This window comes from Paroedura picta, chromosome 5 (genome assembly GCF_049243985.1).
Source record: "Paroedura picta isolate Pp20150507F chromosome 5, Ppicta_v3.0, whole genome shotgun sequence".
Lineage (NCBI taxonomy): Eukaryota > Metazoa > Chordata > Lepidosauria > Squamata > Gekkonidae > Paroedura > Paroedura picta.
Window position 1 is genome coordinate 109,015,300 of NC_135373.1, and position 18,206 is coordinate 109,033,505.

Consider the following 18,206-nt stretch of genomic DNA (forward strand, 5'->3'; position numbering starts at 1 on the left):
CTCTCCGGCTGCCCTGGCGGAAGTCGCGGCTGTCGGAAGGCTGCGCGTGCGTTTGGTTCTCCCGCGGCGTTCCATGGGCGAGCCCAGCGCGAGAGCCCACGTGGAGTTCTCCTGACGTCTGCCCCGGGAAGCTGCAGGGCGGGCGGCGAGCTCAGGAAGGCATGAATGGACGGGAGCAGCCCGGGCCGGAGATCCCAGCAGAACAGGACGCGATCGTGCCATGAGCGCAGTTCAGGCAAGCCCCGGTCGACGCGGGTCACCACTGGCCCTGGGGAACTCGTGTCGCTCCCGAGAAGCTTGATGGCCTTCGCGTCTCCAAGCGGCCTCGATCCTGCTGGAAGCGAAGCCTGCCCCTCCAGGGCGCCCTAATGGGCGAAGCGCCGGGCGATCCAGCCGACAAGGGCATCCTTTGGGTGGGGGAATGCCGACGCAGCGCTTGGTCGTGACACGCTCGGAGGGCGGCTGGGGAGGGGACGGCTTCTAATTGCCGCAGCGCCGCCTTCTTTGCTGGGTATCACCTGTCGACTCTGCATCAACGAGCTCTTTGTTGCAGGAACTGTTGCCAGGTGTTTCCCACGGCCCTGAGGGCATCGCCTTCCCTCCCGATGTCTCCCATCCAGGTGAGTCGCTGGCCCTTCACCGCCCGGATTGTCCTTGCTCACCTCCGATGTGTAGGTTGGCCAAAGTTGGCGTGCTCCGGATGGAAGAGGTGGGGGCCACGGACTGCCCGGTTGCTGTCTCACCAGGCACCCGGCTGGGTCCGGGCCAAGCCCTTGGCAAAGATCACTTTAGCATCTTGCGGGACTGGCGGGTTGCTTGGAAGCCTGAGATGTGAAGGAGCAGGTATCGAAGTAGATGTATGCGTTAGCAATGGTGGACCTTCAAGCCGGTTCCTCCAGCGTGTTGCTGCAGCCCTTTTCCTAACACTCCGGGTCTGCCTCCTGCTGCTGAAGTTTGGCCCTTTGTTTTGGCTTTACCCACTCACCTACCTGTCCTCCAGTTTTGCAACCTTCTGGTTCCGTCTTCTGCTAAAGGCCACGGAATCCTCCGGCCCCACCTACATTAAGCTGGGCCAGTGGGCCAGCACCAGGAGAGACCTCTTTTCGGAGGAGTTCTGCACCACGTTTTCCAAACTCCACATCCAGGTGGCCCCTCATCCGTGGATTCTCACCCAGCATTCTTTGTGCAGTGCATTTGGGGAAGGCTGGGATCAGATCATCCGTTTTGAGAGCCAGGAACCCATTGGCTCTGGCTGTGTTGCCCAGGTATACAAAGCGTACGTGGACATCGGTGCCCTTGCAGAGCCGCTGCATAGAGATCTCGCAAAGGATGCAGCCGCGGATTCTGCTTCGGAAGCCTGGTTGGTGTCTGGAATCAGGGGAGTCTTCGGGTGGCTTTGGAAGAAAAAGCAGGAGGGATCTTCAGAAGTCGATGGTGCCCCATGCTCTCTTCATGAAGATGGCCAACGTGGAGGCGGTAACTGGAACAAACATCCTCAGGAGCAGATGTCCAGAGATCCCAGCATGCTGTCACCTTCTTCCAAAAGGAATCAACTTGTTCCAGTAGCTGTTAAAGTAAGTAATGGCTCCAATTCAGGGCATGTGAAACAGTGTTTTTTTTTTAAAGAGAAACGGTGTGGTGTAGTGGTTGGTGTTGGTCTAGGACAGAGGTGGCCAAACTATGGCTCTCCCAGTGCCCATGGACTGCAATTACCATGAGCCCCTGCTTGGGAAGGATTTTTTTGGGGGGGAAATTACTATCAAAGTGCCCTTGGGTGCCATGTGCATGGGAAGGTGTGCGTTTTTGCAGATCCTTCCCACGTCAACACCATTTTCCTTAACTCAGTCTCTGTGGCCACTATTCCCACCTCCCACATAACAGGAGGCTTTTTTTCTGGGGGGAGGGGGAAGGAAAAAGGTCATAGCTAGATCACTAGAGAGCTATAGCATTATAATACTCTTTTGCTACTTGTTCCCAGCTTTCTTTTTAAAAGCCTCTAGCCTTTTCCCTTGCAGAGTTAAAAGGGGGGGGGGAGTACTGGCTGCATGTTTCTATAACTCTACAACAAAAAGGACTGGAGACTTCTGCAAAAATGAAATCTGGGAGTTCATGTATTGCTGCAATGGATTGTTACATTGCTATATCTATCTAGCCATTGCTGATTTAGTTTCTTAAAATATCAGGAAAAAAGCCCTCTGAGAGGAGAACAGGTAGCCATGGGGACTGAGACAAGGAAAGTACAAGGAAAACTTCTGTGTGGATGCTCCGTTGTGTCTCTAAATGCTTCTTCAGCAACAAGACCTACTCAGCAATCATAGACATGAGGAAAGCCCAAGTTTGTGAGTGTTCCTAGAACAATCCCGATCCTTATGTAATGGCTGGCTTGTGGATGATCTGTTGGCATGTAACCTGTGCCCAAAGAACTGATCTGTCTCCGTGTGTTCTGTGCCTAGGTGCTGCATCCTGGATTAGTTCACCAGGTCGAAATGGATCTGTTCCTGATGAAGAGGGCTAGCCGATTCATTGAGCTTTTTCCCGGGCTCAAATGGCTCAGTCCCACCGAGATTGTGGAGGAGTTTGAGAAACTCATGACTCAGCAGGTAGGAAGACGTTCTGCATGGAGCAGGAGGCTGCTTTTCTTAAGGCCTCCTGCAAGTCGGTGCCTGTTTGCTCAGCAGGTTTTCAGAAACGCGTTTGCTGAATTGCCTTCCGGACAAAGGAAAAAAGGAAATCTGTCGGCTGATTAATAATATGCTTCACAATCCGTGAATATCCCCCAGTACGTTGTGAGCTTACAGCCCATGTGATACTTTGAGATTTAATTTTATATATTATTTAATTGCATAAATCTATTGCCAAACTGAGGAGGAGATCACTGAAGAAGGATTCTTGTTGAAAACGGGAACTTTACCTGGGGCCCTGTTTTGATTGCTTCTCCTTATTTCTTAATGAGAACTTTTTGAATTGTGAAGCATATTTATTAATCAGCCAAGAGATTCCCTTCCTTTTCCCCCTCCTTTTTTTCTTCATTTGGATTCTTTGAGGAATCGACAGTTCTCTAAACTTCGAGTTGCCTTCAGGGGCATTGATCATTCTGTCCTATTGTGTGCACGTGAGAGTGTTTATTTATATGTAATAGAATATGTATAATACAATAGTCTTTTGCACCATTTTTATAGTTGGGGAGCCCAATGAAAATATTTAAAACCACATTACCTGGCAACACAGAAAACCAGCATATAAAATGATGGAACCATAACAATTTAAAAATAAATGTCCAATCTTCTGTGTAATTATTAAAAATGGCATAAACAAAGCACTCAAATCCATCTCTCACATTACCCAGCGCAGATAAAATGGCCGAGTCTTGAGTTAAGTAAACTGATTAAGCCGTTTAAGGGAGGAGGGGGAAAAGTGGAAGCGGCCTGCATAAAACACACATGAACTTGTTGATGGGAGGCTTTACCAACAGCCTGGAGAAAGAATGGCCTGTCTCTTTAACAGAGGCTTAATATACCAGGCAATACTATTTACTTTCATGCCATAGAAAGCTTCAGGGGCCCTTTCCACACCCCAGGGCCTAGTCTGCACACAATAATGCACTTTCAATGCACTTTAGAAGTAGATTTTCCTGTTCTGCACAGGAAAATCCAGCTGCCAAGCATACTGAAAGTGCATTATCCTATGTGTGCAGACTAGGCCCAGGCCTCTGTTAAAGAGACAGGACATTTTTTCCCCAGGCCTGCTGAAGACCCTAAATCAAATGGTATTCAGTTCCAACTGAGAAGGTCTCACCTCTGGCTCCCATGCTGGCTGGTAGGGAAGGAACCAAACAGGAGCTGGTTCCAAGGGCCTCTCCTCTTCTTCTGTGCAAGGGCTTTTCCCTAACAGCCACTTGTTAGGTGTTGACGAGGGACTAGCACTGTGTAGGGTTGCTACTGTCCTGCCCCTTTAATTTAATCCGTGAAAGCCAACTGGTGAAGGTTTGCATGCATGCAAAATATGTGCTAGGCCACAAAGACAGCTGCCCACACTATAGCCTTCTGTTGTGGAGCAAGTCACCCCGTACCTTCATGTATTGATTGTCTGCATGGGAAATCCAGTTCTGAATGATCACCATAGTATTATCATAGTGCAATACTACAGCAGTGGGTGGGTGATGTGTTGGTGATGCTTTGTTCAGCCAGGCTGTGTGTCTTTGGAGGAAATAGGAAACTCCAGACTGGAACATGCACCTGCATGCTCATGGAAATTCCCCAGGCCCTAGGAAAGCTCTAGCAGAGTCCATGGACATCTGGAGGGCCGCAGTTTGACTACCCTTGGTTCAGACTATTATTTCTGCTTCTCTTCCTGACTTGCTCTCTAGATCGACTTGCGCTATGAAGCAAGGAACCTGGAGCGTTTCCACCTTAATTTCCGAGATGAGGATTCTGTCAAATTCCCCATTCCGCTTCCCCCTTTTGTCACAAGGAACATCCTCGTGGAGACCTTTGAGGTGAGAATGTTGCTGCAGAGCAGGCCAACTTCTGCATGCTCTGTGACACTTCTGTTCTCCCGACAGTGGTCAGAGGGAAGGCAGCGTGTTGGGCTGAAGACACCAACCCTTTCCTGTTTGGTTAGGTTCTGCCTTTCTCCTTGCTTAGATTCTCCAGTGACCCAAAAGATTCCCAAATAGTCTTTCACCCTCTCAAAGTGACTCACAATAATCAAGAAACATTGGCCTTTAGCCTCAGGTGTGTAGACTTACAAGGGATGGAGAAGACAGAGAGGAAGCAGATTGGTTTGACCTTCTTGGAAAGGAACAAGTATTATCATCCAGGTGGGGCCAGACTGGTCTTCCTTGCTTGGATGGACGTGATGTGGGCCCTGGGCATTGTTATTATTATTTAAATTGAATTGGATTTTGTGGGTTCCCACCTAGGCCCCAATTCTGGGGTGACCATTGACAAGTATTTCATTTCACATCCAGGGGCTTATATCTATCCAAATATTGTCTGACTGGGAATATTTCTTTTACAATTCCGGAACATAACACCAGAACTTCATTAACGTCAGTGATGGTGTTTTGTCTAGCCTTGTGGAAGACAACTGAGGCAGCTGAACACACTTATTTACTAATAAACCTCTTTTAATCCAGTGTGGTTTACTTCAGAAGAAATATGCGTAAAATTAGCCTGTGACATTCTGCTGAAAGGTGGAAGTGGATAAGTGGGAATGTCTCATTCTGACTCCAGGGCAGGCTGTTGGTCTCCAACCCGGGATGCTGATTACAGCATCTCTGTGGTTTTCCGAAAGTAATGCACCATGTCCTTGACCTATCAGGAGGAGTTTCCCCTGGGCCATCCTGATTCCACTTGGTCTCTTTTAAAGGCAGCAGAACCGGTGTCTCAGTATCTGCACCCCGAGGTCAAAATGGAGCTGCGCCAGAAGTTAGCCAAGATGGGCATGGACATGCTGCTAAAAATGGTAAGAGGCCCTGACCCATTTCTTTGGTCAACCCAATTAGCTTATCAACCAGGAAGTGAGAAATCTGCTTCATGTAATTCCAGTTTCTTCAGCCTGCTTGATGGAGTGGTTAAGAGCAGCAGCTTCTAATCTGGAGAGCTGGGTTTGATTCCCCGATAATAACTCTGTGATAATAACTTTGAGTGATGGTGCAGGAGCGTTCTTGGCCGGCTGTGTCCCACACCTGGATCTGAAAGGGCAAGGGGTGGGAAAGACAAATCAAGGAGGCAGCCAAGTTCTAGCTAGCAGTCAAGCCAATCTAAGAGCCAACGTGGTGTAGTGGTTAAGAGAGGCAGATCCTAATCTGGCAAGCTGGGTTTGATTCTCCGCTCCTCCACATGCAGCCAGCCAGGTTATCTTGGGCTAGTCACAATCCTGATAGAGCTATTCACACAGAGCAGTTCTGTCAGAGCTCTCTCAGCCCCACCTACCTCACAGGGTGTCTGTTGCAGGGAGAGGAAGGGAAGGCAGTCGTAAGCCGCTTTGAGACTCCTGGCAGTGAAAAGCACGGTATGAAAACCAACTCCTCTTTTTCTAATTACGTGACTGGAATGAGTGCTCTTGACTTGAATATAGTATTTTGATTGTGGAATGTTGGCATTGCTGGTCTTGAAGTTGTTGCCAAGTTAACAAGCTAATCGAAGGCATATTGTCTGGAAGGGTTGAGTTTCTAGACTTGAGCAAAAATTATCTTTGGATGGGGTCCAACGGGATGCAAGAATTCCAGGCCCTGAGCCACTGAAGGATCAGTCCAGATTTCCTCTGGTTTCTGATGGCACACATTATTTTAGATGTATAGATATTGGAAATATACAATTTAAACATCTACGTCTCCACATAAGCCTTTAGAAATCTGAACTAAATATACTGTGATGCAGAATTAGGCAACCTCAGTGAAATATATGGTAACAGCTGCTAGAATCCTTTATGCATCAAGATGGAAAAAAGAATATTCACCAGGTATTAAGGACTGGTTAAATAAATTGAATACGGAACAATGGCTAAACTTAGGTGTGTAATACACCACAAATCAATGCTGGAATTCAGAAGAACATGGAGGCCAATATCAGACTATATTTAACATTAAAATCTGAAATGAGAAGAAGAAGAAGAGTTGGTTCTTATATGCCACTTTTCCCTACCTGAAGGAGGTTCAAAGCGGCTTACAGTCGCCTTCTCTTTCCTCTCCCCACAACAGACACCCTGTGAGGTGGGTGAGGCTGAGAGAGCCCTGATATCACTGCTCGGTCAGAACAGCTTTATCAGTGCCGTGGCGAGCCCAAGGTCACCCAGCTGGTTGCATGTGGGGGAGCGCAGAATCGAACCCAGCATGCCAGATTAGAAGTCCACACTCCTAACCACTACATCAAACTGGTTACACTACACCAAACTACACCAAAAGCAGTGTTCACACTGAATACTCTAGCTATGGAGGTAATGCAGCATGTAAGTTGCAACTTCAAGGTGAAATGTACTGTTAAAGGTAAGCTCTACGACCATTTATTTTCAATATAGTCATTTTGTCGTGTTGTGATTCTCCACCCTCAGGTGTTTGTTGACAACTTTGTCCACGCTGACCTGCACCCTGGGAATATTCTGGTTCAGGGAGCAGAGCAGGTCGGTGAGACCCTTGGGGCCCGGACTAGCATGGTGGACCTGATGGACACGCTAATTTTGGAAGTGCAGCCTTCACATGCCCCACTCCGACTGGTGCTTCTGGATGCAGGAATCATCGCAGAGTTGCAGAGCAGGGACCTTGAGAACTTCCGGGCCGTGTTTACAGCTGTGGTGCTAGGACAGGTAAGGCCGTCTACATTTTGGCAACTTGAAGAAAACGTCATGGGTCTCTGATGACCTGCATCCTGGTTTATGGATCCACTGGCTTGTCCCTGAATGTGCCATGGGTTCAGAACTCTTGGCCCTGACCATGGAATTCTCTTGAATTGATCCTTTGGAGCACCCTTAGCCTCCTGTTTTCAGGTTTTCTCAGCTGGCCTTCTCTTATCCATTGGAACTTCTGCTGCATCCCGCCACCATTTTCTGTTCTTCCCTTCCACATGCTTCTGGAAGGCTGCCATTCTCCAACTCAGAAGTTCTGGCTCCCTTAGGAGCTCTGAGAAAGAACCTACAGGAGCAGTTTCTTTAATCAAGGTGCTAAAGTTACTAGAAAGTGACAGTGTCCCTGGTGCTTCCTTGGTGTCCATGGTGACACAAGGAGCTGTTGTGGGCCGGTGTAGAAGTGATTCTCCCAATTTCTTAAACCAGGTTAAGAGAAGATGAGCAGGCCAGGGGCTTCCATACTCCAGTTTCCCTTCTTTCTCTGTCCAGCCAGCCTGAGTTCCCATGCTCCCTTTTGGTTGGTTGCCTCAAATAGCTAGGCATTGCCACAGTTGGGCACTAAACCTCCTTAATGCAAAGCAGTATTCTCCTCTTACATAGAGTATGAAGCAGCACTGCAAACCTTGGTGAGGAGAGAATTCTGGTTAGCATCAACCATAGTTCTGGTGCGAACATAATGTTAAATCATAGTAAAGGTAAATAAAGGGAAGATCCACACTGGAGAGGTCTTGGGGTTGGCTTCCAGTGTCTGACCTGTGCGACGGAAATCAAGAGTAGCTTCTGTACTCTGCTTTTTGCATTCTGTCCAGTGGCATCTTGGCTGCGTAATTGCTAGAAGCGGAAGATGGATTCGAACGGCTGGCCTAGGGTAGAAGGACGAGAAAGCCTGGATCCTTTGCGAGCACCACAGAAAGGAGTTTTGCTCAGAAAGGGGTGGTGTCCCGGCCTGTCTCATCGTCTTCTCGGTATGACTTACAGGGGGAGAGAGTGGCGGAGTTAATTCTTCATCACTCCCGAGCGAACCAGTGCAAGGATGTGGAGAGATTCAAAGCAGAAATGGCAGAGTTGGTGAGGAAGGCCAGGAGCAACACCATAGCCCTGGGAAAGGTCAGTTGCCTTAGCCAAAATGTGTAGTGTGCCTACTGTACCTTGAATGCATCGACTAGACCCAGAATACAGAGACCAGTAAGAGAATGCCCCGGTCCTCTACAGGCAACAGTCCCCCCTCTAGCCAGGTGGCTTCGGAGTTTTTATAGAGTCCTAGAGTTGGAAGGGGCCATACAGGCCATCTAGTCCAACCCCCTGCTCAATGCAGGCTCAGCCTAAAACATCCAGGATAAGTAGCTGTCCAGCAGCTGCTTGAAGGCTGCCAGTGAGGGCCACTGATTCCTTAGGCAGTTTATTCTACTGCTGAACTACTCTGACTGTGAAATTTCCCCCCTGATATCTAGCTGGTACTGTTCTATATGAAATTTTAAGCCATTACTGCGGGTCCTCTCCTCTACTGCCCACAGGGACCATTCCCTGCCCTCCTCTAAGTGACAACCTTCCAAATACTTGCAGACAGCAGTCGTGTCCCCTTTCGGCCTCCTCTGCTTTAGCCTGAACATTCCACAGTCCCTCAGCTTTTCCTCAGCCTTTCTCTCCCTGTTTTGCCGAAATAAAAGGGATCTCAAATGACAATATGATGCTGGGCCTAGAGTGGAACAACGAAGCTCCTTGGGTCCTCTAGGCCCAGGCCTGTTCTCCTAACCTGCTCGACCTCATAGGAATGTTATGAGGATCCAAGAGCAAAAGGACACTAGAATGATGTATGTATGAGCTACTTGGAGGAGGAGAAGAAGAAGAAGAAGAAGAGTTGGTTCTTATATGCCGCTTTTCCCTACCCGAAGGAGGCTCAAAGCGGCTTACAGTCGCCTTCCCTTTCCTCTCCCCACAACAGACACCCTGTGAGGTGGGTGAGGCTGAGAGAGTCCTGATATCACTGCCCGATCAGAACAGCTTTATTAGTGCCGTGGCAAGCCCAAGGTCACCCAGCTGGCTGCATGTGGGGGAGCACAGAATCAAACCCGGCTCGCCAGATTAGAAGTCCACACTCCTAACCACTACACCAAACAGGCTCTTGAGGGAGGGAGGGAGGGCAGAATGAAAATGTAACAATGCAGAGAGAGTTTTTAAAAATAAAAAATGCAGATCCTGGAAACAATGAGTGTTCCCAGTCCAACAGGGATTTTTCCACATGCTTAAGGCCTTTGGAGGAAACGCAGGACTGGGTGGAGGCGTCCGTCTGGAATATACAACAGATTGATAGATGCTCTTGGCTATAGGTCAAAATATTCCAGACACCCTGAATCCATGTTTAAAAAGAAAATTGTCCCCACCCAGACCGATGGCTGAATTGTGTGTTTGCTGCTCCTGGTTTTTTGCAGTTAAGGTTTCTTGACTCACGACACTTTCCACCTTTTGCATTACAGTTGCAAGTAGCGAGCCTGCTGTCCAGCGTCTTCAAGTTGCTAATGGCCCACAAGGTGAGAAAATTTCTTTTTACTTCTCTGTCTTCACCACAGCATCAGATCTTGAGAGCCAGCGTGGTGCAGTGGTTAAGAGCGGAGGCCTCTAATCTGGCAAGCCGGGTTTGATTCCCTACTCTTCCACATGCAGCTGGCAGGGTGGGCTTGGGTGAGTCACAGTTCTCTTAGGGCTGTCTCATAGAGCAGTTCTCTTAGAACCCTTCCTGGGTGGTGGAGAAAACCCCAAGGTTTCACGAAACCCTGGTTGAGGAAGCCTGTTCTACAGCCTCAGCTATAGCGACTGGTGGCTGGGAAGGGGGAAACCGTCGGCTGCAGCAGGATCTGAGCATGATGCTCAGTCCATGGACATCTGGAGGGCCACAGTTTGCCCACCCTTGTTCTAGGGTCTCAGGACCTTTCCCATAATCTAGCATCTGGTCCTTTTAATTAGCAGTGCAAGGGATTGAACACAGGATCTTCTGCATGCAAAACAAATGCTCTACCACCAAGCCACGGTCCAAGGCCAAAACCAAGGCCTTTTTCATTCTGGCTCCAGGCGCCAATCCCCCTTGCCTAACATCCCATACGATGCTCACTTTGTTCTGCACAAATGGACAAGTCTCGAAGATGTGCCCTTTGCCAAACCAGTAACGTGCTCCCATCCTTGCCGTCTTTGTGCTTCCAGGTGAAACTGGAGAGTAACTTTGCCTCTGTCGTCTTTGCCATCATGGTGCTGGAAGGCCTTGGCCGCTCGCTGGACCCCGAACTGGATATCCTGAAAGCAGCAAAACCCCTTCTGGTCAAACCTCCTAGTTCCCTCCTGGAATAGCAGTCCGGCCGGCCCGTACGTTTGATACTAAGGTGGTATCCGTCTAAAGATGGAAGGCTTTGCGGAGATCTATTGCTCAACTCGTTCATATCCAGAGAGGCAGTGTTCTGTTGCTAAAACCTTCCCACTGGATCCACACACTTGAATGTAATCCCAGAGGTGATCTTTTTAAAAGCCAACCAAATCCCCGTGTCCTAGAATGTTAAAAATGGCATTACTGTGCTTCAGGATAGAGCAGCGGCTTCTGCCCGACCAGAAGGCAAGGAACTGAACTGTTGTTGTTCTTACCTATGCTGTTGGTGGATGTACTTCGAATGGCAGCCATCTGCCTTGGAGAAAATTGGATGTATTTAATAAATACTTGGAAGGGGGAAGCTTGGATGGTGTGGATGGTGGCAGGAAGGGCAGCAGGGAACAGCTCCCCGGATCCTGCACGTTTCAGGCTGCCTCGAGATGGCCTGCTGCTTCCGGGAGTGTTTCCATTCTCTATCCCATCGTCCCATTTCCAGCGCTGTTTTTCGATCGTTGAGACGTTCTGGCTATTCACAGTTTCCCTCTTTACTCAAAACAATAATAGTAGTAGTATATTATAATGCTTTTATTTTTATATCTTGCCCTTCCTTGGTCAGCTCAGGGCGGGTAACATCAACATTAAAAACAGTACCAAAAAGCTGCATAGATCGTAAAATTGATACATTATACATATGAGCTTTTAAAATTATGAAAAAACCCACCTCATCTTTACAGTTTAAATCTTCTTGGGGAGGCTGGTCGGTGCTTGGCCAGGTTGGTTGCTGGGATGGGCTCCTTAAACACTTGCTCGTTTCGGAAGCTTTGGATGAACCGGACTGTAAAGTCCTCCATTCTGTTGCCACGGGTGGCCAGGTAGCATCAACCAGCCCCCCCCCCCCCCCCCAAAGCCCTGCCTTGAAGAAACTGCCATAATAGGCTCTGGGAAGGGGAGGAGGCAAGGCCGCCGCAACACCTACCTCTGCCAGAGAACCACATCATTCAGCCTCCCAAAAGGTTACTGCCTGCATGCAAGTGCACAGACCAACATCCAGTACCTAGCTCTGCCGTGGGTAAATGGCATGCATGCATTCCTGGCCTTTGCTCCCCCCCCCTTAAGACAGAAGAAGAGTTGGTTCTTATATGCCACTTGTCTCTCCCTGAAGGAGTCTCAAAGCAGCTTACAGTCGCCTTCCCTTTCCTCTCCCCACAACAGACACCCTGTGAGGTGGGTGGGGCTGACAGGGCCCTGATATGACTGCTCGGTCAGAACAGCCTTATCAGTGCTATTGCTAGTGGCTAGGGATCTCCCTACAGCTGTCCTTTGAGTTGGATGTTCCATTATTTTGAGCTTCACATGCCTATAGATACAACTGGATTATGCTTTGGGGGGTCTAGGTTTGACTGGAGTTTCGACTGGCTGTGCAGATTTTTGTCATCAGCTGCTACGAGTGCTGGTTTTGTTCTCTCACTCCAGCTTGGTGTCATGATTAAAGAGTGGCAGAACCAGGTTTCATTCCCTGCTCCTCCATATGCTGCCAGCTGGGTGACCCTGGGCTTGGAGCTGTCCTCACAGAGCAGTCCTGTCAGACCTCTCTCGGTCCCACCTATCCCCACGGGGTGTCTGTGGTGGGAAGAGGAAGGGGATTATAAGCCAATTTACCACTGTGATTCCTTCAGGTAGTGAAAAGTGAGGCATAAACCCAACTTTTCTTCTTCGTTTCCAGAGTATTTTTCAAATTATCCCCTCTTCTCCCCTGCACTTGCACTTCCTCTAGGTGCGTGGATAGGACTGCTTCCCCTGGCAGCCATTTGTGGCTGCACCCACCACCCTGTTTCAGACACACAGGCTTGATAAAGCTGGGGACCCCTACTCTAAACCTCAGTGGTCTGTTTCGCCATCTTCGGCAGCGTGTGGAATGGGACGTTTGCATGGTCTCCAGATCCATTCCCCAAAAGTTCATTTGCCGAAACGGCAGAGTCTTCATGATAGCAGAGAGGCCCGGAGCATCAGGAGGCTCTGTTCCTTGAGATAACGCTGGAGGTCCTCGGTTTCCTGCCTCTTCTTTTCTACCTGCTGGGAAATCAAGGCTCGCTTCTGGAAGTCTCGCCGTTTGGCAGCTACCTTCTCCTCCTCGGGGTCCTGTTCCTGGCCAGCAGCTTTCCAATTCCTCTGCACGGATTGTGTCCGGCTCTTGAGCAGCTCCTGCAAAACACACCGGTAAAGGAATGGAAAACGTTGCGTGTGTGCAGCTCTTCATTCTGATGATAAAGAGCTGAAACACCAAATGTTCCTTAGTTGAAACAGCAACTGAAGGGATAGAAATGCTGTGATTCTTCACAGTAGCTGCTAAAATACAAAGCTGATGTTAAGGTCAGTCAGTATTCAGAGTTTTCAGTATTATCCTGAACACTGCAGGGGTTTTTTTTTTGGGGGGGGGGTCCTCCAAAAGGAAGTTGCTAGTCCATAAGACAGCCTTTCTCAATCTTTTTCCCCATTGAGAAACCCCTGAAACATTTTTCAGCCTTTAAGAAACCCCAGAAGTGGTGCAATTGTGCGGAATATGGTTGGGGAAGCAAAGGTATGTACGTGCTCACCCGGGACCCCTCCCCTTCCAAGCCCATCACTGGCCATTTGGGGGAAGGGCGGGCAGACATGACCTTATATGAGCATATCGCCCGATAAATGTTAAACAAATTTAAGCATATATTAAAATAATTAACTCCCACCCATTCAGGAAACCCTTCCAGGGGCATCAAGAAACCCCAGGGTTTCATGAAACCCTGATTGAGAAAGCCTGCCTTGTACTGAATCAGGCCACTAGTCCCTCAGAGTCAGCATTCCCAAGACTGGCAGGAGCTGTCCAAGAGCTCCAGTAAAGGTCTTTCACAGCAACTACTACCTCATCCTTTCAACTGGAGGTGATGGGGATTGAACCTGCGACCTTCTGCGTGCCAAGCAGATGCCCTATCACTAAGCCATGGCTCCTCCCCTCAGCACACCTCCTTGGAGATCCCTGCAACAAACAAAACACCTGAGGCCACTCAAAACCTGAAGCCACTCAAACTAAGTAAGCTTTTGCAAATTTTGCCTAATATTTACAGGCTGCTGAATGTAATTATTCATAGGTGAGGAATTTGGGCAGTTGATCGACAATTTTGATTAAAAGCTCAGTTCCACAACCCTTTTTAGTACAGAAAACCTCATTTCCACTGTAGATCTTAACTTAAAACTATGGAAATCACTCCCCCCTTAAAATAATCTAGAACATACTATGGAAATGAAGCAGGTTTGAACTCGTTTGTCATAATTTATCTGAGAGCAGATTTCCCTGGGGCAGCACTTGGGTTCTCTTGTTAAGCTGGAGATAGTGTGTGTGTCTTCCCATACAATGAGACCTTTCTGAGAACCTGTCAAAGGGCAGCGTCAAAGAGAATAGGCCTCACCAGCCTCTTGTCCTCCTGGGCATCCACTCTTTGATTGTGTTCCATCAGCTGCTGGTCTCTCTGCCTGCGCTGTGCCTTTAAGAACTCCAGCCTTTGACCCTCTTTGATCTTTTCCTCCTCCAGTAAGCAAGACTCCTGCCGCATCCGCTCCTCTCTGGCAACTCGCAGTCGTCCCAGGCGCTGGCAGGTCCTCTCGCTGCTCTCCTGCTGCTTTTGCGAGCCTTGTAAGCTTCGCTGGAGCAATCGGTGCCTGTTTCCAAAAAACATCAGAGGAAATGTCATGCAAAGGAAAGCCCATCTTCTAGACCCGGACAGTCTGTTACGGACAATAGAAAATGGTCATGGGCCATGCTAGGTGTTTCAGTGGGCTGGATAAACTAGTAACGTGCTGCCCCCTGCCTGCCTTTCAGCTCAGGGTAGATTGTGAGGTGGAATCTGGAAACAGAATAGTAGGTTTGCTTCCATGAACTTGTGTCTGAAGCCTGCATTCTAGACTTGGGCACATCAGCCTGTTCATGTGCAATCCCAAGAAAGCACAAGCCAGTTTGGTGTAGTGGTTAGGAGTGCGGACTTCTAATCTGGCATGCCAGGTTCGATTCTGCACTCCCCCTCATGCAGCCAGCTGGGTGACCTTGGGCTCTCTACAGCACTAAGAAAGCTGTTCTGACCGAGCAGTAATATCAGGGCTCTCTCAGCCTCACCCACCCCACAGGGTGTCTATTGTGGGGAGAGGAATGGGAAGGCGACTGTAAGCCGCTCGGGTAGAGAAAAGCGGCATAGAAGAACCAACTCTTCTTCTTCTTCAAGCATGGGACCATTCTACTGGCACTGTTGAGCGAAACGTCCCATGAAGCTGCCTTATACAAAATCAGGTCTGTCCAAGTCAGTGTTGTCTACTCAGACTGGCAGCTGGCTCTCCAGGGGTCTCGGGACTTTTGTATTAGCTGCTTTCCTGGCCCTTTCTACTGGAGATGCCAGCGATTGAACTTGAGACCGTCTGCACGCCAAGCAGATGTTCTACCCTAGCATGCACGATGCCTCTAGGCAGGAAAGGCTTTCAATATTTTAATTTTATATCGACTGCACTAGTTTCCACGTTTGCTCTGCGGCACGGTTCCCAGTGCTGGGCTTCTAAAGCCTTGACTGGCCAGGATGTCTTTGCCCAGAGGGACCTGCCTGTAGATGAAGATGGACACGCACTGCCCTGTGAGGTGGACAAGGGAGAGTGTTTGGCCCAAAACTACCTGACGAGCATCATGCCTATGGCGGGATTTGAATCTAGATCTTCCGGGTCCTAGCGTGGCCCTCCAGCTACGACACCCCCCTGGCTCGAGTACCTTTTCATGTCCCGCAGCAGCTCTTTTCGGGTGCGTTCCTCCTGCTGCTTCTGCTCCGCCTGAAGCCGCCTCTGCTCCCGCTGCTGACGTCTGAGCTCTGTCCTCGCTGCTTCTTTTGGACCCTCCCGGGATGCTGCTGTCCCTGGTGACTTCCGAGGGTGGAAAGGTCCCCATGGTGGGACTCGTTTCTCCAGAGACAGTTCGCCTCCTATTGGCTTGGACAGCAAAGCAATACCGTGCTCGTCAAAAGAGTTGCCCCTGGGTTTCAGTAAGAAGACCAGGTTAACGTGCGGTGGGAGTGGGGATTTTTAAAAAAGCATTGGTATCATTCTCTGCCTATTTGCTCCCCTAAGCAGATTTCACAGTTCACTTAAAACCATAAACCAGAGTTTTGTGAAACCATATTCTGCATGATCGTGCCACTCCTGAGGTTTCTCGAAGCCTGAGGAATGTTTCAGGGGTTTCTCAATGGTAAAAAAAATTGAGAAAGGCTGGCATAAACCATAATAAAGTTGGAGTCCAGTGGCACCCTTAAGACCAACAAAGTTAAAGGGGCCTCTGGACTCAAACTTTGTCCTGCTCAGTCCAACAGGGCTACCCACCTGAATCTGTCTTCCTAAACTGTAGTGACAGTTAAAAGACACAGACGACCATGAAAATAACCCCTTCCAATGCTAAAACGATAGCAGCATTAAAATAGAAACAGTCTAAATAATAGCCATTTTAAGGCACGAATGCTGGCAACAAGCTAAACTTGTAAGGAAAGGGGGGGGGAGAGGAGTTAACGTTCTACATTTTTAAAAATGCCTTTATTTGACACTGGAAACTTGGTAGACTTGTGTAAAGCTAATAAGAGTGGCAAAGATATTTCATGGATAGGTTGCCACAAGGACTGTCTTTACTGGCCAGCAACAGTGAAATAGGCAGGCAAGCTCACTTTGTGGAGGAAGGGTGGCATGTAAATTGAAATAATAAATAAAGATGTAGGCAGTCCTTCAGGTACTCTGGATCCAGATCTTTTAGGCCTTTAAATTCAAAACAGCACGTTAAATTATGCATAGACATGAACTGGAAACTCATATTGTTCTTTCAGTATTAGCAAGAGGTGTTCCCAGTAATTCAGATCAGTTAGCAACCTTGTTGCTGCTTTTTTGCCATCTGTAGCTTCTGAGCAGTCTTCAAGGGTAGCCCACAGAGCCCATTGCAGTAGTCTAACCCAGAGCCTCTTGTGGCGCAGAGTGGTAAGGCAGCAGAAATGCTGTCTGAAGCTGTCTGCCCATGAGGCTGGGAGTTCGATCCCAGCAGCCGTCTCAAGGTTGACTCAGCCTTCCATCCTTCCGAGGTCGGTAAAATGAGTACCCAGCTTGCTGGGGGGTAAACGGTAATGACTGGGGAAGGCACTGGCAAACCACCCCGTATTGAGTCTGCCATGAAAACGCTAGAGGGCTTCACCCCAAGGGTCAGACATGACTCGGTGCTTGCACAGGGGATACCTTTACTTTTTAACCCAGATTTGATCGCAGCATGGACAAACAGAGCCAAATTACTACAGGCAAGGTAACCTTACCCGTACGGCTGGTGAACTGTGACACCTCCTCATGCGCAAAGCTGCCTCGATAGCCGAACTGTCTTCCTTCAATGATTGGTCCACCCAAGCAAATGTAGCATGGACTTGGGAAGTGGGGGCAATACACAGTTTCCTAGGAGGGCTCTGGTGGAAAGGCTGGGCTGACATTTCATACGTGCTGGGCTGAGGAAAGGCTGTTATGCAAAATAAGTTCATTATTAGGATGATATGTGATTAAAAAACAAAAGCAAGTGGCAGACTTTATTTACGCCTTCTCAAAAGCGAGATAACATCTCCCAAACATTATGTCACAAAGCAGTTCCAATCAATTTCACTCCACCTGGAGTCAGGCACACAAAGATTTGCATAGCTCTGCCTGGAGGAAGAGGAGGGGTGACCTAACTAATTTTAATGACAACTGGCAGGGAAGAGGCAGACTTTTCCTTACCGTTCTGAGGTGCACACTCGTCCGTGTTGACAGCGACATCGACCATGGTACCAGTGCCTTCTCTTGGATCTTCCAAAGCCGCTGTCTTCTGATGAGTCTGTGAAAACCGGAGAAGAGCCCCGAAGGCACATTGGGATGAGACGGTGATGGAAACACCGTCCTTTGCCCTGGGTCACTGAGATGACTGGGAAAGACCTTGGGCAACACTCAATGGGTTATGCGTTTGTTTATGGAAACATATTTATCAGACATAATGGGGTAGCCAGTGGTGATTGTACGACATCTGAACCCAGGTCTAGTCGGCATAAAATTGTACCTTGATGGGTATTGCAACTTTGGTCTCCGACTCTTCGCAGGATGTTAAGTCGGTCGCATTCCTGTCTTCCTTCGGCTTCCTGCTCTCTTCGTTCTCTCCGCCTTCCAAACCTGACAGCCTCCCCCTTGACAGCTGCTCTTCAATCTTCCTATCCAGTTCTTCCTCGGTCATGGTGTCCCCTGGAATCCAGGCATCTTCCGACTGTACTGAAGATGTCGGGGACCTACAAAGTTCCCAAGCTGGGAAGCAGGAATGGCAAAGGGGCAGAGGGGGAGAACAGCAGGCTGTGTTGCTGACGTGTGGGATCGCCGAAGCATCAAGCCAACAAATGCAATCCGGCTCTGCCGGCAAGATCCTGATGCTCGGTAACCTGGTGGCGCCGTGCAGGGATAATGTGGG

General features: G+C 48.9%; 2 protein-coding genes across 5 annotated transcripts; one reads left to right on the top strand and one right to left on the bottom strand.

The window, feature by feature from the left end:
- Positions 1 to 23: 23 nt before the first annotated feature.
- ADCK2 (aarF domain containing kinase 2) lies at positions 24 to 11,093 on the top strand. Of its 4 annotated transcripts, none has more exons than XM_077339851.1 (8): positions 27 to 1,574; positions 2,454 to 2,600; positions 4,367 to 4,495; positions 5,323 to 5,466; positions 7,054 to 7,305; positions 8,323 to 8,451; positions 9,819 to 9,872; positions 10,540 to 11,093. In XM_077339851.1, the coding sequence occupies exons 1-8, from the start codon at positions 606 to 608 to the stop codon at positions 10,681 to 10,683; spliced, it is 1,968 nt and encodes a 655-aa protein (XP_077195966.1). In that variant the 5' UTR covers positions 27 to 605; the 3' UTR covers positions 10,684 to 11,093. The 4 variants fall into 4 exon arrangements, with proteins under 4 accessions (XP_077195968.1, XP_077195969.1, XP_077195966.1 ...); XM_077339852.1 differs by having other exon boundaries at positions 30 to 1,574; positions 5,371 to 5,466; XM_077339853.1 differs by lacking the exon at positions 8,323 to 8,451 and having other exon boundaries at positions 24 to 1,574.
- A 277-nt stretch (positions 11,094 to 11,370) lies between these two features.
- On the bottom strand, positions 11,371 to 18,116 carry LOC143838491 (uncharacterized). The gene is made up of 6 exons (XM_077339855.1): positions 17,808 to 18,116; positions 17,492 to 17,588; positions 17,044 to 17,237; positions 15,477 to 15,691; positions 14,140 to 14,389; positions 11,371 to 12,898 (listed from the first exon to the last, which is right to left on the bottom strand). Exons 1-6 carry the CDS (start codon positions 17,976 to 17,978, stop codon positions 12,677 to 12,679), a joined length of 1,149 nt encoding a protein of 382 aa, XP_077195970.1. The 5' UTR covers positions 17,979 to 18,116; the 3' UTR covers positions 11,371 to 12,676.
- Between the last annotated feature and the right edge of the window lie 90 nt (positions 18,117 to 18,206).

What these genes read in the sequence shown, in the direction of transcription:
- ADCK2 (XM_077339851.1), top strand. Translation starts at nt 606, where the DNA reads ATGTCTCCCATCCAGGTGAGTCGCTGGCCCTTCACCGCCCGGATTGTC. An exon ending in TCCTCGTGGAGACCTTTGAG is followed by an intron (nt 4,496 to 5,322) that starts GTGAGAATGTTG and finishes TTGACCTATCAG; the next exon opens with GAGGAGTTTCCCCTGGGCCA. An exon ending in ACACCATAGCCCTGGGAAAG is followed by an intron (nt 8,452 to 9,818) that starts GTCAGTTGCCTT and finishes TTTGCATTACAG; the next exon opens with TTGCAAGTAGCGAGCCTGCT.
- LOC143838491 (XM_077339855.1), bottom strand. Translation starts at nt 17,978, where the DNA reads ATGACCGAGGAAGAACTGGATAGGAAGATTGAAGAGCAGCTGTCAAGG. An exon ending in AAGTTGCAATACCCATCAAG is followed by an intron (nt 17,589 to 17,807) that starts GTACAATTTTAT and finishes CGGTTTTCACAG; the next exon opens with ACTCATCAGAAGACAGCGGC. An exon ending in CTGCTGCGGGACATGAAAAG is followed by an intron (nt 14,390 to 15,476) that starts GTACTCGAGCCA and finishes TTTTGGAAACAG; the next exon opens with GCACCGATTGCTCCAGCGAA.